Source organism: Podarcis gaigeae (assembly GCF_964106915.1).
Source record: "Podarcis gaigeae genome assembly, chromosome: 8".
NCBI classification, from domain to species: domain Eukaryota; kingdom Metazoa; phylum Chordata; class Lepidosauria; order Squamata; family Lacertidae; genus Podarcis; species Podarcis gaigeae.
Window position 1 is genome coordinate 85,833,982 of NC_139684.1, and position 23,743 is coordinate 85,857,724.

The window sequence follows — 23,743 nt, forward strand, 5'->3', positions numbered from 1 at the left end:
CAGGTTACATACGCTTCAGGTTACAGACTCCGCTAACCCAGAAATAGTACCTAGGGTTAAGAACTTTGCTTCAGGATGAGAACAGAAATCATGCTCCGGCGGCGTGGCATCAGCAGGAAGCCCCATTAGCTAAAGTGGTGCTTCAGGTTAAGAATGGACCTCCGGAACGAATTAAGTACTTAAGCCGAGGTACCACTGTATGTAAGTTTATCTAGAGCTTCCACATATCACAAGAAGGGTTTTCTTTATTTGGGAAAATAGGAAATATTAAAAGGAAAATGCTTTACAGTGGTGCCTTGGGTTACAAACACCTCAGGTTACAGATTCCGCTAATGTGGTAGTAGTACCTCAGGTTAAGTAATTTACCTCAGGATGAGAACAGAAATCGCAGGGCGGCAGCGGGAGGCCCCATTAGCTAAAGTGGTACCTCAGGTTAAGAATGGACCTCCAGAACGAATTAAATTCGTAACCCGAGTTACCACTATATTAGGAAGAAAAAATAAGAGAGTAACGCGGAGGGAAATGGGTTTGGGAAGAGGCTGGTGCGGTTTTAAGGTCTCGGTCCTTTCAAGGTGCTGGTGGCATCAAAATGAGAGCCAGGCTGGTGGCGAGGAAAAGGCCCGCCAGGAGGATGTCCTTGCAAGGACCTTTCGTGCTCCTCCTGCTCCTGTTTCCGAGGGAGGGAGCAGCTCAGGGTCCCCCAAATAAGGCCCCCCTCCGGGTGCAGGCCATGCCCGGGGCTCCGGCTTTGCTGAGGGAGAGAGGGGGGAGCTGGCGGCGCCTGGCTCGCCAAGGGTTAAAAGGAGCTGAGCTGGATTCCTAGAGAGGACAGGAAATCAAGGGAGAAGGTTCTCTCCCATCCCTTCCTGCAAGGAGGAGGAGGAGGGCTGAGGTCTCAGCTCCTTCTGGGATCCGGTGAGTCTCCTTCCTCTTCTGCTAAGGTTGTGTTGGGGAGATGGGGGAGTCCCCAGGGGGCGGGGCAGCCAGGAGGGTCCCCCAAGAAGAGAGAGAAGGGGGCCTGGGGGGCTCCGCTTTGCAAGGGTTCCAAGGAGCAGCGCAGAAGGCCAGCCACGGGGGCCAGGGAGGCATCCTTCTTAGGGACCCCCCGAGTCATCTAGCCGAACCCGCGGCAGCGCAGGAATCTCTTCCCCAACCTGGGGCTCGAACCCAAGATGTTGAGATCAAAGGGACTCATATTCTACCAACTGAGCTCCCCTGCCTTATTCGGGTTTCTTTCTGCAATTCGCGTGGCTCCTCAGAGAGGAGAATGTTATCTTTGTTTGCTCCACCTTGCAAGGGTTAAAAGGAACTGAGATGCATTCCTAGAAAGGACAGGAAATAAGGTGGGGATGCGGTCCTCCCGAGCAAAAGCCCCTCCCACTTTCCCAGCTTCCTACCTGCAAGAGGGGGAAGGTGGCTTTCGTCTCCTCTGCAGGAGCTGCCTCAGTTTCCCTTCAGGTTCCTGGTGAGTTTCCTCTCTTTTCTGCCCTAGGGTGCATTGGGGAGATGTGGGGCGGGTCCATGGGGAGCCTGCTCAGCTCCTGCAGGGGGATCCCCAAGCCAGGGATAAGAGGTTCTGCCCCCCTTCCTCTCTGCAAAACCTGGGAGGCTGCAAGTAGCAGGAGGTCTGCAACTCTCGTCTTCCTTTGCATCAAGACGCCGCATGCTCCTTTGGGGAGGGGGAGTCACTGAGTCAGGAAGAAAAGGGCATGCAAAGGAACCCCGATGGGATTGAGGAAGCAGTCACGTTCATTAACCCAGGTGGCAGCCAGATGGACACATTTGGAGGTAGGAATAAAATCTTGGGCTCTGTGATAAATAAAGTCCTTCCTTGTCACAATGCACACTTAGACCCATGGAACTACCATCCACAGGAGGAAGGGGCGGCCACCAAGCCAGATGGCTTTAGAAGAGGATGAGGCCAATTCTGGGAGGAGCAGAGGGCTAGCGATGGCTTCTGGCCCCCACAGTTGGAGGCAGCCATGCTTCTGAATGCCAGCTGCTGGGAAATGCAGAGGGAGAGTTATCCCTGGGTCCAGGCCTGCTGGTGGGCTTCCCAAAAGGTTCCCCAGGTTGGCACCTGAGAGCAGGATCCTGGACTGTCTTCACCCAAAAGGTTAGCAGAGCCCAACCTGGTGATAACAGAATAAAGGATGCAAGGAGGGAGCTGCATGGACCAGCTGGGGAACCCGCAAGGGAAGGAGTCTCTGGGCCAGAGGAGGGGCGGTGGGGCAATGATGAGTCGTCAGAGGGAGGAGGAAGTGTCTGAAGAGGTAACGGGGCTTAGTGAGTGAGGGGAATCTGTGGCAGAGAGCAATCTAGATCCAGAGGCAGGAGATTCGGATAAGGGAGGCCAAGAGGTAGGGATGATTCTGGCTGGTGAAGAGGAATAGGGGTCTCCCCTCCTCCTGTGACAAGCTCCCCCCCCCATCATCATAATCAATTACTTGATGTTCACCCAAAATTCCCATCACGGATTAAAACAGTAAATCACAATATTAGGCAGAGTATAAAATTATTACAGTCACAGAAAGAAGGCAAATCCTGTATCTCTCTTTTTTTAACACTGTCCTTTGCCCCCCACCACAAGTTATTTGGTCCCACCCACCTGTTCTTTGGCCAGGTGAAGTTCTGGCCCTCAGAATAAAGAAAGAGGGACCCACCCCAGGAGTCTTGAGAATGTGGGAGATTGCAAGTGCTGGAACATGAGGCAGAATCAAAAAATAAATGTGCCCTGACATTTGGGGGTGGGAGGGACCCCCACTATTGCCCTGGGTCCCAGTTACACTTAGTACAGATGACTCACTCATCCATTCTTCCTTCCTTCCTTCTTCTTCCTTCCTTTATTTTTTAAGGAAAGCTCAGTCTGAGTTGTGGTGCAGTCCAGCCCTGGTTCCTAGCAAGATTCATCCACGCTTGTCCAGGAAACATTTCTATTCACCTGACTTTGTATCAGATTTACCGGTATATTAGAAAAATATATTTTCTTTATAGAATTTGCTAAAACCACTCATTAAGACAGGCAGAACTTGGCAGAAGACGTAGGGACTTCTTTCAATTTCTTGGAGGTGTCCTGAGAACAGAGATGGATGAGCAAGACTCAGCTGGTCCTGAAGCAGGAAGACTTCGTTCCATCCAAACTCTTAGCCATGGAGGAATCTGGGGAAAGTCTGTCCAAAGGATCCTGGGTGAGGAGGGGACACTCCACTCAGATGTGCAGAGCCAGCAATTCAGGCGGCTTTGCAACCAGGAGGCCAAAGGACCCCGAGAGGTTTGCAACCGACTCTACCACCTTTGCCGTCAGTGGCTGAAACCGGAAACCCACACGAAAGCTGAGATGCTGGACCTAGTGATCTTGGAGCAGTTCCTGGCTGTCCTTCCACCAGAGATGGAGAGCTGGGTGAGGGAATGTGGAGCGGAGACCAGTTCCCAGGCGGTGGCCCTGGCTGAAGGTTTCCTCCTGAGTCAGGCAGAGGAGAGAAAGCAGGCAGAGCAGCAGGTGAGAGAGACTTTCCTCTGGATACTCCCAAGGGGCTCCAAACTGGAGAGTATCCCCCAATTCTCTACTAATTTTGTCATCCTTTTTTTTTGGAAAGCATCCGAGGATTGATATCCGATACCCCTAAAGTGTTTGTGTTCTTTGCCATTCCAGTTCTAATCTAATTCTTTTGAATGCTTGTTGCTCTTGCAGGGGAAGGATCAGTTTCCAGAAATGGATCTGGATTCCTCTGAGGTAGAGAGAACTCCGTTGGACTCCAGAGAGAGGACCCTGGGTAAGGAGGAAGGAGTTATTTCTCCCCCATTTTATCACATTATGTTGTTTTTGAAACTAATTTGTGAGTTCTCTACATCTTTTTTGGAGAAGACACGTGAAGCCAAGAGCCCAGAGAAAGGGTGATATATTTTTGCACAACTAATATGTGAAATGGTTACCAACGTCCACGTTTACATGTTGTTGTTGTTGTTTAGTCGTTTAGTCGTGTCCGACTCTTCATGACCCCATGGACCAGAGCACGCCAGGCACTCCTGTCTTCCACTGCCTCCTGCAGTTTGGTCAAACTCATGTTCGTAGCTTCAAGAACGCTGTCCAACAATCTTGTCCTCTGTCGTCCCCTTCTCCTTGTGCCCTCCATCTTTCCCAACATCAGGGTCTTTTCCAGGGAGTCTTCTCTTCTCATGAGGTGGCCAAAGTCTTGGAGCCTCAGCTTCAGGATCTGTCCTTCCAGGGAGCACTCAGGGCTGATTTCCTTCAGAATGGAGAGGTCTGATCTTGCAGTCCATGGGATTCTCAAGAGTCTCCTCCAGCACCATAATTCAAAAGCATCCATTCTTCGGCGATCAGCCTTCTTTATGATCCAGCTCTCACTTCCCTACATCACTACTGAGAAAACCATGGCTTTAACTATAGGGACCTTTGTTGGCAAGGTGATGTCTCTGTTTTTTAAGATGCTGTCTAGGTTTGCCATCGCCTTTCTCCCAAGGAGCAGGCGTCTTTTAGTTTCGTGACTGCTGTCACCATCTGCAGTGATCAAGAAAGTAAAATCTCTCACTGCCTCCATTTCTTCCCCTTCTATTTGCCAGGAGGTGATGGGCCCAGTGGCCATGATCTTCGTTTTTTTGATGTTGAGCTTCAGACCATATTTTGCGCTCTCCTCTTTCACCCTCATTAAAAGGTTCTTTAATTCCTCTTAACTTTCTGCCATCAAGGTTGTGTCATCTGCATATCTGAGGTTGTTGATATTTCTTCCGGCGATCTTAATTCCGGCTTGGGATTCTTGTCTCTCCTTGCTATTCTTTGGAAATCTGCATTCAATTTCCTGTATCTTTCACTATCTCCCTCACATTTTGCTTGCCTTCTCTCCCCCGCTATTTGTAAGGCCTCGTTGGACAGCCACTTTGCTTTCTTGCATTTCCTTTTCGTTGGGATGGTTTTAGTTGCCGCCTCCTGTATAATGTTACGAGCCTCCATCCATAGTTCTTCAGGCACTCTGTCCACCAAATCTAAATCCTTAAACCTGTTCTTCACTTCCACTGTGTATTCATAAGGGATTTGACTTAGATTGTATCTTACCGGCCCAGTGGTTTTTCCTCCTTTCTTCAGTTTAAGCTTGAATTTTGCTATAAGAAGCTGATGATCTGAGCCACAGTCAGCTCCAGGTCTTGTTTTTGCTGACTGTATAGAGCTTCTCCATCTTTGGCTGCAGAGAATATAATCAATCTGATTTCGATGCTGCCCATCTGGTGATGTCCATGTGTAGATTCGTCTCTTGTGTTGTTGGAAAAGAGTGTTTGTGATGACCAGCTTGTTCTCTTGGCAGAACTCTTTGCCCTGCTTCGCCTTTGACCTGCTTCGTTTTGAATTCCAAGGCCAAACGTGCCAGTTGTTCCTTTTATCTCTTGACTCCCTACTTTAGCATTCCAATCCCCTATAATGAGAAGAACATCCTTCTTTGGTGTCATTTCTATAAGGTGTTGTAAGTCTTCATAGAATTGCTCAATTTCAGCTTCTTCAGCACCAGTGGTTGGTGCATAAACTTGGATTACTGTGATGTTAAAAGGTCTGCCTTGGATTCGTATCGAGGTCATTCTATCATTTTTGAGATTGCATCCCAGTACAGCTTTCGCCACTCTTTTGTTGACTATGAGGGCCACTCCATTCCTTTTACGGGATTCTTGCCAACAGTAGTAGATATGATGGTCATCCAAACTGAATTCGCCCATTTCCGTCCATTTTAGTTCACTGATGCCCAGGATGTCAACATTTATTCTTGCCATCTCATTTTTGACCACATCCAACTTACCCAGGTTCATGGTTCTTACATTCCAGGTTCATATGCAATATTTTTCTTTACAGCATTGGACTTTCCCTTCACTTCCAGGCATATCCGCAACTGAGCGTCCTTTTGGCTTTGGCCCAGCCGCCTCATCAGTTCTGAATCTACTTGTACTTGTCTTCCACTCTTCCTCAGTAGCATGTTGGACGCCTTCTGACTTGAGGGGCTCATCTTCCAGCATCATAACTTTCATATGCCTGTTGTCTTTGTCCATGGAGTTTTCTTGGCAGGGATACTGGAGTGGCTTGCCGGTTCCTGCTCCAGGTGGATCACGTTTGGTCAAAACTCTCCACTATGACCTGTCCATCTTGGGTGGCCCTGCATGGCATAGCTCATAGCTTCTCTGAGTTATTCAAGCCCCTTCGCCACGGCAAGGCAGCGATCCATGAAGGGGCCACGTTTACATGGCTAAACTTAATTTTTTGAAGGCCCGCCTATAGCTTTCTTTCTGAGTGAAGCATGCACTTACCTTTTTTCTCTCATAGGAGACCGAAGGATGCCAGCAAGACCTGTTTGTCCATCTTTTCTTGGTGGCGAAGGGGATGCTGCCCCTGTGGAAGCAGAGCAGGTAGGAGGAAGGAGCCATGTGGGGAGAGAGGATGTCATGGACGGGTTGGACACAGAGGAAAGGCGGGAGGAACTGCCTAGTAAAGAAGGGTTGAATGCTAATATAGGCTTCTAAGCAGTTTACACACCACACCAAACAGTGGCCAGGATTCACACCATCAGTCACACAATGGGGCTTTCCCTCTCTCATCCCCCCGGTCATTGCCCCCCTGCGAACCTTGATGCTGTCTATAGGGCATCAGGAGGGTCCTCCCCACCCGGCAAGAACAGCACACAGGGAAAGAAGGAAGGGGATCCTTCCATGTGCCAAATGGGGATGTGTCCATAATGAAATGTGCAGAAAAAGAATCCCATTAAAACATAACATCAGTTAAGAGGCAGAAGACAACAGAGCAAAGTGTAACTGTTCACCTTGATGTTGTCAAAGAGGACAACCTTTTTCCTTTTCCTTTAGGGTACAGTGTGCTTTGAAGATGTAGCTGTGCATTTCACAGACGAGGAGTGGGCGTTGCTGGATCCTGACCTGAGAGCTCTGCACAAGGAAGTCACGGAGGAGAATCGTGGGATCTTGGACTCTCTCGGTAAGGCTTCCTCTTGGATCATCCTATTTGCTTTGAAATTCAAGACATATCTCTATGGGAGGAACCTCTTGTCTTTCAATGGGGCTCAACAGCACCACCCACAGCCCCTGGGATTCTAACACTCCCACAGAAAACCTTGGATGGAAGACTATTATCATTATCATCATCATTATCATCATCTGTCAGATTTTTTGTTTCCGTTCTTGCTTCTTTCTGTCCTGGGTTGACTAAAGAGACGAGTGACATTAGAGATGGCACAGATCCCATGAGGCTCCAATCTGTTTCTCTCTCAGTTGCAGGTGGTGATGAATTGGAGCTGAAGAACAAGGGAGGCCGCAACAAAATCCACAGAGTGGGGAAGTCATATCCATATTCAGAGTGCAGAGAGAGCTTCAGTCAGAGCTCCCATTCCACTTCAAATCAAAGAAATCCCCTTCAGAAGAAACCCTATCAGTGCTTGGAATGTGGAAAGAGCTTTAGTCACAGAAACAAGTTCACTATCCATCAGAGAATTCATACAGGGGAGAAACCCTATCATTGCCAAGAGTGTGGAAAGAGCTTCAGTCAATCAGGCGCTTTAACTTCCCATTACAGAATTCATACAGGGGAGAAACCTTATCATTGCTTGGAATGTGGAAAAAGCTTCATTCAACAAGGCCAGCTTACTATACATCAAAGAATTCATACAGGGGAGAAACCTTATCAGTGCTTGGAATGCAGAAAGAGGTTCAGAATATCAAGCCAGCTCACTGTCCATCAGAGAAGTCATACAGGGGAGAAACCTTATCAGTGCTTGGAATGTGGAAAGAGCTTCAGTCAGAGCAGCCGGCTCATTGTCCATCACAGAATTCATTCCGGGGGGGAACCATATCAGTGCTTGCAATGTGGAAAGAGGTTTACTTGGAGAATAAGTTTCACTTCCCATCAAAGAATTCTTACTGGAAATAAAACCTATCACTGCTTGGAATGTGGAAAAAGCTTCAATCACCAAGGCCATCTTACTATACATCAAAGAATTCATAAAGGGGAGAAACCTTATCACTGCTTGGAATGTGGAAAAAGCTTCAGCAAACAAGGCCAGCTACTGTACATCAAAGAATTCATACAGGGGAGAAACCATATCAGTGCTTGGAATGTGGAAAGAGCTTCACTTGGAAAATAAATTTCATTTTCCATCAAAGAATTCATACTGGAGATAAACACTATCATTGCTTGGAATGTGGAAAAAGCTTCAGTCACCAAGGCCAGCTTGTTGTTGTTTAATCGTGTCTGACTCTTTGTGACCCCATGGACCAGAGCACGCCAGGCACTACTGTCTTCCACTGCCTCCCGCAATTTGGTCAAACTCATGCTGGTAGCTTCGAGAACACTCTCCAACCATCTCGTCCTCTGTTGTCCCCTTCTCCCTCCCCATCTTTCCCAACATCAGGGTCTTTCCAGGGAGTCTTCTCATGAGGTGGCCAAAGTATTGGAGCCTCAGCTTCAGGATCTGTCCTTCCAGTTAGCGCTCAGGGCTGATTTCCTTCAGAATGGAGAGGTTTGATCTTCTTGCAGTCCATGGGACTCTCAAGAGTCTCCTCCAGCACTACAATTCAAAATGATCAATTCTTTGGCAATCAGCCTTCTTTACGGTCCAGCTCTCACTTCCCTACATCACTACTGGGAAAACCATAGCTTTAACTATACAGACCTTTGTTGGCAAGGTGATGTCTCTGCTTTTTAAGATGCTGTCTAGGTTTGTCATTGCTTTTCTCCCAATAAGCAGGCGTCTTTTTAATTTCGTGACTGCTGTCACCATCTGCAGTGATTATGGAGCCCAAGAAAGTAAAGTCTCTCATTGCCTCCATTTCTTCCCCATCTACAGTATTTGCCAGGAGGTGATGGGACCAGTGGCCATGATCATAGTTTTTTTGATGTTGAGCTTCAGACAGTATTTTGCACTCTCCTCTTTCACCCTCATTAAAAGGTTCTTTAATTCCTCCTCACTTTCTGCCATCAAGGTTGTGTCATCTGAATATCTGAGGTTGTTGATATTTCTTCCGGTAATCTTAATTCCGGCTTGGGATTCATCCAGCCCAGCCTTTCGCATGATGACTTCTGCATATAAATTAAATAAGCAGGGAGACAATATACAGCCTTGTCGTACTCCTTTCCCAATTTTGAACCAATCAGTTGCTCCATATCCAGTTCTAACTGTAGCTTCTTGTCCCACATAGAGATTTCTCAGGAGACAGATGAGGTGATCAGGCACTCCCATTTCTTTAAGAACTTGCCATAGTTTGCTGTGGTCAACACAGTCAAAGGCTTTTGCATAGTCAATGAAGCAGAAGTAGATGTCTTTCTGGAACTCTCTGGCTTTCTCCATAATCCAGCGCATGTTTGCAATTTGGTCTCTGTTTCCTCTGCCCCTTCGAAATCCAGCTTGCATTTCTGGGAGTTCTCGGTCCACATACTGCTTAAGCCTGCCTTGTAGAATTTTAAGCATAACCTTGCTAGCGTGTGAAATGAGTGCAATTGTGCGGTAGTTCGAGCATTCTTTGGCACTGCTCTTCTTTGGGATTGGGATGTAGACTGATCTTCTCCAATCCTCTGGCCACTGCTGAGTTTTCCAAATTTGCTGGCATATTGAGTGTAGCACCTTAACAACATCACCTTTTAAAATTTTAAATAGTTCAGCTGGAATATCATCTCTTCCACTGGCCCTGTTATTAGCAGTGCTTTCTAAGGCCCATTTGACTTCACTCTCCAGGATGTCTGGCTCATTCTATCATTTTTGAGATAGCATCCCAATACAGCTTTCGCCACTCTTTTGTTGACTATGAGGGCAATTCCATTTCTTTTACGGGATTCTTGCCCACAGTAGTAGATATGATGGTCATCCGAACTGAATTCGCCCAATCCGGTCCATTTTAGTTCACTGATGCTCAGGATGTCAATATTTATTCTTGCCATCTCATTTTTGACCACATCCAACTTACCAAGGTTCATGGTTCTTACATTCCAGGTTCCTATGCAATATTTTTCTTTAGAGCATTGGACTTTCCTTTCGCTTCCAGGCATATCCGCAACTGAGCAACCTTTTGGCTTTGGCCCAGCCGCTTCATCGGCTCTGAATCTACTTGTCTTCCACTCTTCCTCAGTAGCATGTTGGATGCCTTCTGACTTCAGGGGCTCATCTTCCAGCATCATAACTTTTATATTCCTGTTGTCTTTGTCCATGGAGTTTTTTCTTGGCAGGGATACTGCAGTGGCTTGCCGGTTCCTGCTCCAGGTGGATCACGTTTGGTCAAAACTCTCCACTATGACCTGTCCATCTTGGGTGGCCTGCACGGCATAGCTCATAGCTTCTCTGAGTTATTCAAGCCCCTTCGCCACGGCAAGGCAGCGATCCATGAAGGGGAAGGCCAGCTTACTGTACATCAAAGAATTCATACGGGGGAAAACCCTATCAGTACTTGGAATGTGGAAAGAGATTCAGAATAAAAAGCCATCTTACTGTCTATCAGAGAAGTCATAGAGGAGAAACCCTATCAGTACTTGGAATGTGCCAAGAGCTTTATTCGAAAAGGCCACCTCTTGCTCCATCAAACAATTCATACAGGAGATCCACCCCATCAGTGCTTGGAATGTGGCAAGGGCTTCAGAAGAAAGGGCAGTTTAACTTCCCATCAGGGAATTCATACAGGGGAAAAGCCTTATCAGAGCTTGGAATGTGGAAGGGGCTTCATTGACAGACGCCATTTCACTGTCCATCAGAGAATTCATACAGGGGAGAAACCCTATCAGTGCTCGGAATGTGGAAAGAAATTCACCCAGAGTGCCCATCTCACTACCTGTCAGGGAACTGCCATCGGAAGAACAGGTGGTAGAAAGGCTCCAGGAGAATAGGAGAGACTCTGCAGCAGAAGAGGGAACCAGTAGGGGAAGAGCAGGAGCTCAAAGGGAAAGGGAGTCGGAGGGGAGGCTCTGGGATACTTCCAGTGAGAACAGTGAGGAGGTAACAAGACCCCCTTTAGGAACCCCCACCCCTCGCCGGAAGCTGTCACGCAGAGAGTCCAGGAGGCGCATGTCCGTCAAACAGCTTTTATGTTGGAGTAAGTTCCGTAGACACCCACTGTCGGATTCTACCAGCGACTGACGGAGTCATGCTTTGGGGGCTCCGTTAGAGACTCAGGTTGGCTGACCAGCCAAAACCCGGAGGGATCAAGCTTTACGCACAAGCAGCTCATTATCCCATCACACTACCCATCACAGAATTCATACAGGGGAGAAACCCTATCAGTGCTTGGAATGTGGAAAGAGATTCATTGAGAAGGCCAAACTCACGAGCCATCAAAGAATTCACAGCGAGGTGAAACTATTTCAGTGCCAAGAATGTGGAAAGAGCTTCAGTCACAGGGCGCGTCTCGCTTCACATCAAAGAACTCACTTTGGGGGCAAATTATAGTAGTGGCTGTATACAGATTTATTTTTAGGATACTTTAGTTTGTATGAGGTGAGGATTGTAGCTGGGTTCTTTGCCACATCTGGTGCCCCATAGCTATTTTAACTACGTATCCAGAATTGTGACTTGCAAGTTCTTGGCCAATGTGTTTAATACCTTCTTCACAGTTTCCTTTCTCTTGGCAGATCAGGATGAGCAGGTGAGAGCAAAGGTTGCACGGTTTTTAGCTGGGACAATTAGAATAAGCTCCACTATTTGATTACTGACTCAAAACCCTACAATGTATTCTATATAACGGACTTTTAATTTTTATTCTTTGTATATTGTATTGTTGTTTTATTGGTATGGAATCTTCACCCAGTCAGTATTATATTTAAACCACAATGGCAGCAAAATGCTCTTTCAGGCATGCTTGTGTATTTCAAACAGTTGCCCTTGTCGTAACTAAAGTCTTTCTCCAAATCGAATCCTTCTCAGTGGCTGGTTAAATTAGCAAGTTATTTTATCTCCTCTAGTTCAGAGCCTGCCTGTTAGTTAAGTCCATTTTTTTATCTTAAAAGACAGAGGACTCCTCCACTCCTGGTGCTGGCTTTGGAGGGTTGCTGTGATGAGCGATGCATTGCACCCAGCATCCCCCTGCCCCCCCCCCCGCATTCCTTCAGGACAGGCAGCAGGTATCAGACAATCTGCGGGTGGGCTCCTCCCCCCCCCCAGCCCTGGGGGTGGGGTTGGGAGGATAATTACCTCCATATTATCTTTGTTATCCGCACGAAAGGGCTCCGCTGTTATGGGTACAGCCATTCGCCATGGCAGCCAAACAGGAGGTCCATCGTGTCTCCTCTCAGTCTCCTCTTCAGGCTAAACATACTCAGCTTGTTTTCCAGACCTTTTAATTTTTGTGGCTGAACTGTATTCATAGAATACTGTCTCTTGCATTGCTTCATTTTTGAACGGCTAAAGATTGGATTTAAGCTCTGCTAGAGTGGCTCTGTGTGTGCTTGCCTTATCAACGACTTGGATGATGGACTCAAGGGCATCCTGATCAAATTTGCAGATGACACCAAACTGGGAGGGGTGGCTAACACCCCAGAGGACAGAATCACACTTCAAAACGACCTTGACAGATTAGAGAACTGGGCCAAAACAAACAAGATGAATTTTAACAGGGAGAAATGTAAAGTATTGCACTTGGGCAAAAAAAAATGAGAGGCACAAATACAAGATGGGTGACACCTGGCTTGAGAGCAGTACATGTGAAAAGGATCTAGAGTCTTGGTTGACCACAAACTTGACATGAGCCAACAGTGTGACGCGGCAGCTAAAAAAGCCAATGCAATTCTGGGCTGCATCAATAGGAGTATAGCATCTAGATCAAGGGAAGTAATAGTGCCACTGTATTCTGCTCTGGTCAGACCTCACCTGGAGTACTGTGTCCAGTTCTGGGCAGCACAGTTCAAGAAGGACACTGACAAACTGGAACGTGTCCAGAGGAGAGCAACCAAAATGGTCAAAGGCCTGGAAACGATGCCTTATGAGGAACGGCTAAGGGAGCTGGGCATGTTTAGCCTGGAGAAGAGGAGGTTAAGGGGTGATATGATAGCCATGTTCAAATATATAAAAGGATGCTACATAGAGGAGGGAGAAAGGTTGTTTTCTGCTGCTCTAGAGAAGCGGACACGGAGCAATGGCTCCAAACTACAAGAAAGAAGATTCCATCTAAACATTAGGAAGAACTTCCTGACAGTAAGAGCTGTTCGACAGTGGAATTTGCTGCCAAGGAGTGTGGTGGAGTCTCCTTCTTTGGAGGTCTTTAAGCAGAGGCTTGACAACCATATGTCAGGAGTGCTCTGATGGTGTTTCCTGCTTGGCAGGGGGTTGGACTCGATGGCCCTTGTGGTCTCTTCCAACTCTATGATTCTATGATCCTATCATCCTTTAAAACAGGAAATGGCTCGCTATCCAACACACGTGCTTCTGTAGAGGATTACATATACCTAATATGACTCTCTTTTCTAATAATTAAATGGCCATCAAAATAAACCTGGGAGGTCCAGCCCACAATAAAAGACCACATGACATACCTGACTTTCCCTTTTACTTCCCACAACCATTTTCCCACAGGTTGACTTCTAGGGTTCCCTTGCAGCCAGATGGTTCCCTCATTCCACAACACTAAACAGGTTCCCACAGAAAGTAGGAAAATTGGCCCTTAAAAAGCTCAACAACTTTAGGGGTGTCCTGGTTTTTACATGGGAAATACAAGATAAACTAGGGGACTCCTGGGCCCCTGAGTTCGTGGGGCCAGAAAGGGAGTCTCCAGCCTTTTCTTCCCCTTATTTCTGCAGGTAGACCCCTTCTGCTTGCGTTGACTCTTGGGGTGACGAAGCAAGATGGTCCAGGGGTCAAACTCCCCTGAGGGAACCCTCCACCTCTGAGGAGAAAAAAACCATTCTTATTATCCTCCTTCTTAGGCCTCAGATACAGAGAGGGGCTTTCCCTCCTTGCCTCCTTCGCCTGTTCTGGCCGCTTGCCTGGGATCTCCCAATGGAGAGGCCTCCATTGGGCCAACACAACAAGGAGAGAGGCTGCCCTGCAGAGGCAAAGCCATCATGGCAGGAAGGCAGCTGAGGACGCCCTGTGAGCGCTGGCTCCCGAAGGTGCCGCCCTCCTTCACCTGGGAGGAGAGAGCATGAGAGCCACAAGGCCCACAAGGGAGCCATGGCGTCTCAGGGAGCGGCTGGGGCCTCGGGAAGAAACAAAATGGCGTTCCCGCCTTTTTCGGAAAAGGGCGGGAAACGCCATCTCCTGGCCCTGCCGCCTCCATGGGCTCCTCCTGGGCCTGCCTGGCCATGGGGGTGGGGGGTAGAATCCAGCTGCCCCCAAACTCTTCCCTGCCCCAGACAATGGGGGGGGGGGTGTGAACAAGAAGCTGGAAGGAGGAGCAGCCAAGAGGAAAACTCAGGGGGCAAACTCTCTCAGGAAACGGGACGAAGAGAGGACGAGGCCAAGGGAAAATCCTCACAAAACTGGCAACCGTTTCTCTCAGAGACACAAAGGCCCTGCCTGTCTCCAGAAGGGGAGTCTTCCCCATCTAGTAAAAGACTCTATGAACTGAAAGTGGAGGCGCTATATGTAGTTTTCTTTTGGGGTGAGCTGGCCTGACCAAAAACCCCTCACAGCTATGGGCAAAGGCTGGGTGGAGGCATCCTAGCCTGACCCACTGGAGCGGCAGAAGGGGTTGGGTGGAAGCTGAGGGCAGGCTCCCTCAGAAAATTGTGGCCTCTCCTTCCTCAGAGGTCTGTTTTTGATTGTTTGTATTTTAAGAAATATTTTCATTTGTCCAAAGATATACAAAAGTTCACACCGAATACGAAGTATCTTTAAATGATACAGCAGAATAAAAGTGCTTTTACAATCTAATCTTTAAAAAAAAAAGAACAGTAGCAAAAAGAAGAAAGGAAAGAAAGGGGGAAAGAAACAGAAGAGAGAGAAAAAAGAAAATGGAAGAAGAAAAAAAGATTAAAAGACTTCTGGTTCTCTGTCCTGCAGCTAAATACAGTATCCACTCATTAACCAACAGTGATTTTTTCAATCTTCAATTCCAGATGTCGTAAATTCATTTTCTCTTTAATGCAAAAAATCCATTAGGAGATTCCAAATCTTAGTAAATGTCAATAATGATTTTTCTCTAATTAAACACATTAGCTTTGCCATCTCAGCTAAGTCCAATAATGTTCTCAACCATTCCTGTACAGTAGGTAGAGCTCCATCTTGCCATGTTTGTGCATATAACAACCTCACTGCTGTAATCATACGTTGGAATAATCTTCTGCAGTCCTTTTCCAGTTGTGCTTCCATTGAGGTTTTTAAGTAGAGGTTGGATGGCCATCTGTCAGGGGTGCGATTCTTGCATTGCAGGGGGTTGGACTAGATGATCCTTGAAGTGCCTCCCAACTCTGCAGTTCTAGGAGACTGTGAAAGCACAGAGCAGGGCTTAGCACCGCTGCAGGGAAAAAGGCTTGGGCCATGAAGAGCTCACCTGTTACTGGAATTTTAGTAAGGTAAAGGTAAAGGTACCCCTGCCCGTACGGGCCGGTCTTGACAGACTCTGGGGTTGTGCGCCCATCTCACTCAAGAGGCCAGGGGCCAGCGCTGTCCGGAGACACTTCCGGGTCACGTGGCCAGCGTGACATCGCTGCTCTGGCGAGCCAGAGCCGCACACGGAAACGCCGTTTACCTTCCCGCTGGTAAGCGGTCCCTATTTATCTACTTGCATCCGGAGGTGCTTTCGAACTGCTAGGTTGGCAGGCGCTGGGACCGAGCAGCGGGAGCGCACCCTGCCGCAGGGATTCGAACCGCCAACCTTTCGATCGGCAAGTCCTAGGCGCTGAGGCTTTAACCCACAGCGCCACCTGCGTCCCCTGGAATTTTAAGGTGTCATAAATAAGATGAATGTTCCTAAGTGCACAAGGTAAACATACATGTGCACAAACCACATGTCTGAAATGGTACATGAGAGCAAGACCAGGGCCATCTTTAGGCCCCAGTTATAAGACTCCCTCTAACGCAGGTAGACGGAAGCTTTTGACAAAACCTTTCCCAATAGGCGGAGTTCTTTTCACTTGCTAATCCCTCAAATCCACTAATAGAGAAGCTTCTCACCAACCCCAAAATTTAGTTCCAATTAGTGCCTGCCTCCACTCATTCTTCTCTGGCAGATAATGAACCTAGGGGGATACTGGGTCCCTTGATGGGGAGTTGGGCTGTACAAGCCAACCCCAAAATTTTGTCTAATATCAGACTCAAGGAAGAAGTCACAGGCAGAGCCTCCCTCTTCAGCAGAGTCCTACCTAGGCTCCCTTGCACCTGGGGAAAGGAGTTGGGATACTCAGGGGTAGAAGGGGGGGGAGGCTTTGGCCTGCAATGCTCGCTCTTCTCCCCTGCAACGAAAGTGGAGCACGGAAGTTAACTTGGGGCTTAGCCACACTTCCTCTTGGCACTGTTTCCCTTGGGGGAAACCACGCTCTGTCAGCGCAAATGACAATTTGGGTTCCTCCCGGATAGCCATTTGTGCCGAATTATCACTAAAGAGCAGTTTTTCCCTAGGAAAGGAAGGGGGGGGGCAAAGGAGAAACAAGGCACAGCATAAGCGGAAGTTTGGAGGAGCCTTCGGCCCCACAGCCTACTATGAGATGCACATCAATAGATAGGAAGCTGCCTCATAATGAGATCATTCATCCACCTAGCTCAATATTGTCTAAACGGACTGGCAGCCATAGTTCTCCAGGGTTTCTGGCAGGAACCTCTCCCAGTTCCACCTGGTGACACCATTGGGGATTGAACCTGAGACCACTGCATGCCAAGAAGACGCTCTACCTATGGCATGCCAGTCCGTTTAGCAAAGGATCTCTAGCCCCAACGTAGCCATCCCTACAATTTATATGTAGGGTCTTTCCAAACTGGCACCTGGTAGGTAGGGATGGCTAAGTTGGGGCTAGAGATCCTTTGCTTTTCAGTCACACAACACATGCTCTGAAGGCGGTGTGGGTGTGGAGATAAAGGAAGAACTCCCACCTCCTTACAGAAGTTCACCTGAAGAACCAAACTCTTGGCAAGACGTCAGCTTCATCCCCATGCATGGACACTGGAGCCTCCTAAAGTGAGGGCTACCTCTTAAAAGGCATCCATTCAAGACTCAACATGTGGGACCCTGCAGTACAGAATGGTCATATCTCAGGGGTCCTTTGCTAGTGCCTCCCGCTCCCCGGTTTCACATTGGCAGGAAAGCATTTACTAGCACAGAAAAAAAGTGCTGTGGGGACCCCCTCCATGGAGTCTCCTCCCACCTCCATAACAGAACCTTCTCAACTTGGCAACTTTGGAACCGAGTGACTGTTGCATCATCTCTCGTTCCGGAGTCAGGCCGGGGTTCTCTTGGCTCCAGGGCGCGGCTGAACCTCTCTTTGCAAGAAGCCACGTTGCACCCGTGTTCCTGAGCTTGGGCGAGCCCAGAACGATGGTCACAATCGAGTCGGAATCGGACTTCTACGACGTGTTTGAGATCCTGGGGAAGGGCACCTTCGGGGAAGTGGTGAAGAGCTGGAAGCGCAGCACAGGCGAGATGGTGGCCATCAAGATCCTGAAGAATGACTCCTACCGGAGCAGGATCATCAAGAATGAGCTTAAGCTTCTGCAGACCATGTCCGAGGTGGACTCGGAGGAGTCCCACATTGTCCAGTTCCACGAGTTCTTCCACGACGAGCTCAAGTTCTACCTGGTCTTCGAGCTGCTGGAGCAAAACCTCTTTGACTTCCAGAAGGAGCACAACTTTTCCCCGCTGCCAGTCCGGCACATCCGGACAGTGACCATACAGGTGTTGAGGGCCCTGGCCAAGCTGAAGGAGCTCTCCATCATCCACGCGGACCTGAAGCCCGAAAACATCATGCTGGTGGACCAAGTCAGGTACCCTTTCCGAGTCAAGGTGATCGACTTTGGCTCAGCCAGCATCTTCAACGAGGTGCGCTACGTCAAAGAGCCCTACATCCAGTCCCGCTTCTACCGGGCGCCCGAGATCCTGCTGGGCCTGCCCTTCTGCGAGAAGGTGGACGTCTGGTCCTTGGGCTGTGTAATGGCCGAGCTGCACCTGGGCTGGCCCCTCTACCCTGGCAACAACGAGTACGACCAGATCCGGTACATCTGCGAAACGCAGGGGATGCCTAGGCCCGCCCTGCTCAACGCGGCCAGGAAGGCTCACCTTTTCTTCAAGAGAAGCCAGCACCCCGAGGTGGTCAACTCCTGGCAGCTGAAGACCCCGGCGGAGTACCTGGCCGACACCAAGGTGAAGTCAGTGGAGAGAAGGAAGTATGTGCTCAAGTCCCTGGACCAGATGGAGACGGTCAACGTCCACAGGATGATCTACCCGGACACGGAGGCCCTGGCCGAGTACTTTGACCTGCGCAGCATGGTGGAGCTCATCAAGCGCATGCTGACCTGGGACTCACACGAGCGCATCACGCCCAGCGCTGCCCTGAAGCACCCGTACGTCTCCACCCAGCCTCTGAAGCAGAACTACGACCTTACCCAATACTACCAGTTCTGCTTGCGCAGCCTCCACGAGTCGCTGCCCAGCCAAAGCAAGACCGAGGAGGAGGCGCAGCTCTACAGCGCCATGGAAGAAGAGCGTTTCTACTCTGTGCGCGACAGTTTCCAGGAGGAGAACAGTGCCCACGGCATCCAGAGGACCACCAGCCAGATGGATGACCTCAGCATCGCCGAGGCCGGTCAGGAGGCACCCCTGAAGGTGTGGGGAGAAGGGCCCAGCGGGGGGCTGTATGAGCCGACCCACCCCGGGCCCCCGGAGGCGGCATCTGGCCGGCGCAAGCCTGTCCTGCAGAGCCTACGCTTGCGCCAGGAGCAACCGCAGCAAGAGCCCATCCCGGCCTACTACCGGAACCGCCGTGGCAGCCCCCGGCACCGCAAGGCGTCCCACCATGCCAAGCCAGACCCCACCTTCGAGAACCTGATCCTGCTGGGGCAGTACTCCCCCGAGGAGCCCCCCACGTGGGAGAAGGAAAGCAACGCCAGCACAGCCTCCCTGCCAGAGTCCAACGCCAGGGAAGACCCCGGCTACCCCAGGGGCTTGATGCTTTCGCCCACCGCTCAGGTAACGAGGGCTGGGGAGAAGGGGCCACAGCAGGGCAGGGGGGCTGACTTGCGGGGGTCTCAGAGGAGCCGTGAGCCCAAAAGTTGAGGCAATGGATGGGTCTTAGCTGAAGATGGGTCTTGGGGAAAAGTCATGGCTCAGGGCAGTGCATCTACATTGCAGGTTCAATCGCTGAAAGCATCTCTGGGTAGGGCTGAGAGAATCATAGAATTGTAGACCCCGAGGGTCCCTGCTGCAATGCAAGAATCTCACCCATGACAGATGGCCACCCAACCTCTGGTTAAACGCCTCCAAGGAGGGAGAGTCCACCACCTCTCATGGGAGTCCGTTCCACTGTTGAGAACCAATCCCCGAGGGCTATTGCTGCTGGTCCGTGTGAACAATACTGATTAAGATGGGCCAAAATGGCCTGACTCGGTATACAGCTGTGTTCCTCTTCCTGTGTACCAAAGTAAGAGTCCAAGGCGTGTCCTCAAGTGTTAGAACTGGGCCACCACCAAGCCTCTGGAGCAACTTCTGCAGTGGGCTGAGCCAGGAGAGGGTGCACCTATGAAGGAGGAAGGAAGGGTCTCCAAAGATCCAGAAGGTGCTGGAAGGTCCCTTGGAAACTCTGGCAATACTTTAGTTACCAGGGTTAGGCTCCCTTTCCCTCCACCCAGATAGAAAAATCAGGCTGCCCACCTGCTCTCAGACCAACGGTGACCCCTTTTGCCCCCTGTATTGCTTTGTTGCTTTCCACACATGTCCCCTTGGTTCCACAAACTTGTCCCTAGTGCCCCCTACCCCACCCGATTAGAAGCATTATTCAGACCAGCTCTTGGCATGACCCACCAAGGAAGGTAGCATCGCCATAAAAATTACAAACATTCACAATTTATTCAAAAGCCACACAACTATTTAGCTGAATTCAGCAAAACTGATTAACTTGGTCTAGAGATGCCTGGTTTTCAAAATCTGACAGTCCTTTGGCAAAAGTCTTGGGTACCACATTCAGCAAATTCAGTAAATTCCTAACACGATGATGATATCAGTGTCTGGTTTAAAGACCCTTAGCAGGGGCTGTAAATCACCACCTCCAGCACCTCCCTGTCACCTACTTGCCTCTTAGCACCCCCACTAGGTAATTCCACTGTCCCCCCAGAGGGTGGGCCCACTCCCTTCCTCTTGGAACCGTTGGTCTAGATCAGTGTTTCTCAACCTTGGGCCCCCAGATGTTGTTGCACTACAACTCCCATCATCCCTGAGCTCTGGGCTTGCTAGTTCAACAACATCTGGGGGCCCAAGGTTGATAAAGGCTGGTGTAGATCTTTCCTGCCTTCCAGACAAGCTTGAGCCAGGAGGAACCTAACATTAAAAGGCCAGGGTGAGGGAAGAGCACCATCAAAGTCAGGGCGGTTTGAAGGTGCAGGAGTCCCCCTCCCTCAAGGTCTACTGCCTTACAGGGAATCCTTTCACAGCATGTGAAGAGCAAGGTAAGGGGGCAGGAGCTTTTCAGAGCTTGGTTGTCAAGAGTTGCTCCCCATAGAAACAACTTGCCAGCTGCCTGCAGGCCTCTGACCTCCCCCTCCCACCCCAAACGCAATGGGGCAAGGGGTATTCCCAGCCTGCCTCCCCTTTCTGCTTGGCACATGCTGATTGCAGCACAAATACACTCCTTGCCAACCTGCCAGGACCACGGCTTCACTCGCCTAGCTGCAGTTTTGGCTTGGAGGCCAGTGCTACCTGGCTCGGAAGCCTGGAAGTGAGGGTTAGGTGGTGTTGTGGTTAGAGTGTTGGGCTAGGACCTGGGAGAAACCAGGGCTCAAATCCTGCCCCCCACAACTCAGCCATGATGCTGATCTGGGGCCAGGCACTGTCTCTCTCAGCCTTGCATAGTTGTTGTGGAGATTAAATGGAGGGGAGGATGATGAACATCACATTGAGCTCCCAGGAGGAAAGATGGGCTATTAAAATGAGTGAACGAGGCTTGGAGGTAAACAGCTGAGAAAATTATGTGAAGATGGAAATAAATGGGGGTGCGGTGGGGAGTGAAGCCTGACACCAAAATATTCAGCAGGGGAAAAGCAGAATTTCTCCATCTCTCGACGATGGTGAAAGGGACACAGCTGTCCTATTATCACAAAATCCAGGTGAGAGTCAGGTCACAGTGCCATGTGTGGGGTGAAACCATCCCTCCTACTCCAGTGAACCTGTGGGTCTTGTGGGGAGAGAATTTTGTGCCAGCTTTGTGCTGCAGCAGCGAAAGAGGCAAAGCCCATCCTCTGGGAAGAGATGCAGAGCGAAACAAGTATCTCGCTGCTGTGAGCTGCGCATGGGCACATCTGGGAACGAGTTGCAGTTCCGACGGCCCCACTTCCCAGTGGGTATAGCAGAGCTAGGCGAAAGGGCCAACTGCCTTACTCCCCACCTCGAAAAACGGGACAGATAAACCAACAGGTGTGATAAGGTGGGGGAGTCTGTAATAGGGGATAATACGAGAAAAGGTGAGGGAGGGAATATTATTATTATAGAAAGGTCGCAGTGCTTGGGACTTCAATTTATTGAGAAAACGTAAGTGAAAGAAGCTTCTGAAACTATTCATGCTATGGGGAAAATTCATAATGCTCGATAGAGCTCCCAGGCAGATAGCCACTGGTCAGGGATTCTGTAGCTGTGATTCCAGCATTGCAGCGGGTTGGACTAGATGACCCCTAGAGGACCCCTTCTATATAGCTATTATCTCCAATCACCTAGAGCTACTGCTTCACGAGTGCCCTGAAACATACCCCCCCTGCTGACCACCAGGGCTGCTTGCACCATGAATGCAGAACGAAACACAGAACCACAGAGCGGGAAGGAGACCCCCGTAGCCACCTAGCCTGCAGGGAACCGGGGGCTGGCGTTGGTAACGCGGTGCCGTCTTTCTCTTTGGCAGAGAGCGCAGCCAGAGGTGTATGAGCCAGCCGCCCAGCTGCCTGGGCCCACCAGCTGGCTGCCGAAGGAGAACTGGCTGGCAGAGCATGGCATGGAGCGGGGCCCCCTCAAGGCAGTGCTGCACGCTTCCCGGAACCGCCACCAGCTGCAGCCGTACCTGCAACACATCGCCAGCCACCACTGACCCCGCGGGCCCTCCCCACCCCCCCACCCGGAAGAGGGCAGGCGCAGCAGAGAGATGGCCCCAGCCGGGGGCCTTCCAAACAGATTCCTTTGTAGCCACTAAATATATAGACTGTTCCTCGCTGCCCAAAGCTACTTGCTTTAATAAAAGCCACCTTACTCTTACCGAACTATGCGGAGCCCTGATGGCAGTGCGACAAGGTGCACCAGGCTGGATGGGGCGGGGGGGGGGGAATTCCCCTCTATTCCAGAGCAAAAAAGGCCTGCTAGTCTGTCTTGGCAAACGGCAGCCTGGCCCCCCCCCACCGCCTCTATCCTCCCAGCAGCGCCAGATGCACACAAACACACTTGACCACGGCAATAATAAACTCTTTATCCAATTGCAGAAGGCGTTGGCGCACATTTGTCTAGGGACTGGTCCACGCCCCACCCAGACCGATGCATGGCTCCCCACCCTGGGCGATGGAAGGGTCTCAGTCCCACGGGGCAGCTTCTGCTTTTTAGGCCGGCCACTTCCTTGTGGGCCCCATCAGCCCATCTGCTAGCTGGGTGCTCATTCCCCCAACCTCACCCCATGGTGGTTCAGACCGGCACAGCTCCTTGTGGGGCTGCCTATGGGGTTTGTGACCAGAGGCTTTTCGCACTTGCTGCATTGTCCCACTTGCAACACAACAGCCCTGTGTTGTACACAAAAATCTGCCCTTTTTCCCCTTATGGGGTATCCAAGACCCCATATAGAGTCCTTACAAAGGTTCCCTATTGGTAGGAGAAAATAACAGAGGGCAACCAGAGAATATTGAGAAGCAAAGCCTGATCTTTATTGATCTGTTGCAACAGGGTCCTCACTCACCACACGCAGGAGGGAGGAGGAACCTCGAACAATGGCACGCAAGGCCTTATATAGACATTTGAAATTCCCTGCCCTGGAGCTCAAGACCACCCCTCCATATATCATGCACACATCACAGAAGGGGTGTTGCTCAAGACCCCCCAGATACATCATACCTACATCACAGAAAGGGCGGTCTACAGCAGAAATCTGAGTGCTATGTTTACCTCTTGTCTGCCAGGTTACCTGTTTAATGGTCACTTGATTGGATTGCCTGGGGAGCCTGGCCAGTCTTTTGTAATGATAAATACTTAGTTCCTGAGCCAGGTCACAGGCTCACACCCTATTCATATCTTAAATGTGCCCTTAAGACAGGATTTGTGAAGGAAAAGACAATGGGGAGGCTTTTCCATTTTCCTTTGACCTTGCAGAGGAAACATTTGGGAATCAAAAAGGGTTTCAGGTCGGTCTTCCTGTGCTGATCTATGTACGTGCTTGGCTGGTACACTTATGAACATTTAACATATATCTAAGACCTCAAAATTCCTATCACACCTGCAGGGCTACCAGGGAGCACCCAGTACTCCTCTGTTCAACCGATATCCCTGCGGTTTACTTAGGAGCGTAGAAGCAGCCCACACTCTCTCCCAGACCACAGGAGGGTGTGATGGTCACAACTGCAGTCCTGAATTCCCAGTAGCCTGAATGCCAGGTAATCCTAAAGCCCTG

At 49.8% G+C, this 23,743-nt stretch overlaps 2 protein-coding genes and 2 long non-coding RNA genes across 7 annotated transcripts in view; 3 read left to right on the plus strand and 1 right to left on the minus strand.

Moving 5' to 3' along the window:
* The window catches only part of LOC310851804, a 442,605-nt gene that overhangs the window by 69,883 nt on the left and 348,979 nt on the right, over window positions 1-23,743 (plus strand). The window lies entirely within an intron of this gene.
* On the plus strand, window positions 1,291-9,018 carry LOC310851489 (uncharacterized protein). The gene is made up of 6 exons (XM_083753976.1): window positions 1,291-1,465; window positions 2,995-3,499; window positions 3,692-3,773; window positions 6,320-6,402; window positions 6,856-6,982; window positions 7,276-9,018. Exons 2-6 carry the CDS (start codon window positions 3,086-3,088, stop codon window positions 8,142-8,144), a joined length of 1,575 nt encoding a protein of 524 aa, XP_083610102.1. The 5' UTR covers window positions 1,291-1,465; window positions 2,995-3,085; the 3' UTR covers window positions 8,145-9,018.
* LOC310851805 lies at window positions 9,140-12,425 on the minus strand. Of its 2 annotated transcripts, none has more exons than XR_014567827.1 (2): window positions 11,228-12,425; window positions 9,140-10,815 (listed from the first exon to the last, which is right to left on the minus strand). It is a non-coding gene; the product is annotated as an uncharacterized lncRNA (long non-coding RNA). The 2 variants fall into 2 exon arrangements; XR_014567828.1 differs by having other exon boundaries at window positions 11,225-12,425.
* Window positions 13,516-22,573, plus strand: HIPK4 (homeodomain interacting protein kinase 4). Of its 3 annotated transcripts, none has more exons than XR_014567749.1 (3): window positions 13,516-15,482; window positions 16,076-20,188; window positions 20,374-20,556. XR_014567749.1 is itself a non-coding variant. In XM_083753908.1 (2 exons), the coding sequence occupies exons 1-2, from the start codon at window positions 17,443-17,445 to the stop codon at window positions 22,184-22,186; spliced, it is 1,830 nt and encodes a 609-aa protein (XP_083610034.1). In that variant the 5' UTR covers window positions 16,906-17,442; the 3' UTR covers window positions 22,187-22,573. The 3 variants fall into 3 exon arrangements, 1 of the variants encoding a protein (XP_083610034.1); XR_014567750.1 differs by having other exon boundaries at window positions 14,941-15,482; window positions 16,076-20,275; window positions 20,374-22,573; XM_083753908.1 differs by lacking the exons at window positions 13,516-15,482; window positions 20,374-20,556 and adding an exon at window positions 22,004-22,573 and having other exon boundaries at window positions 16,906-19,089.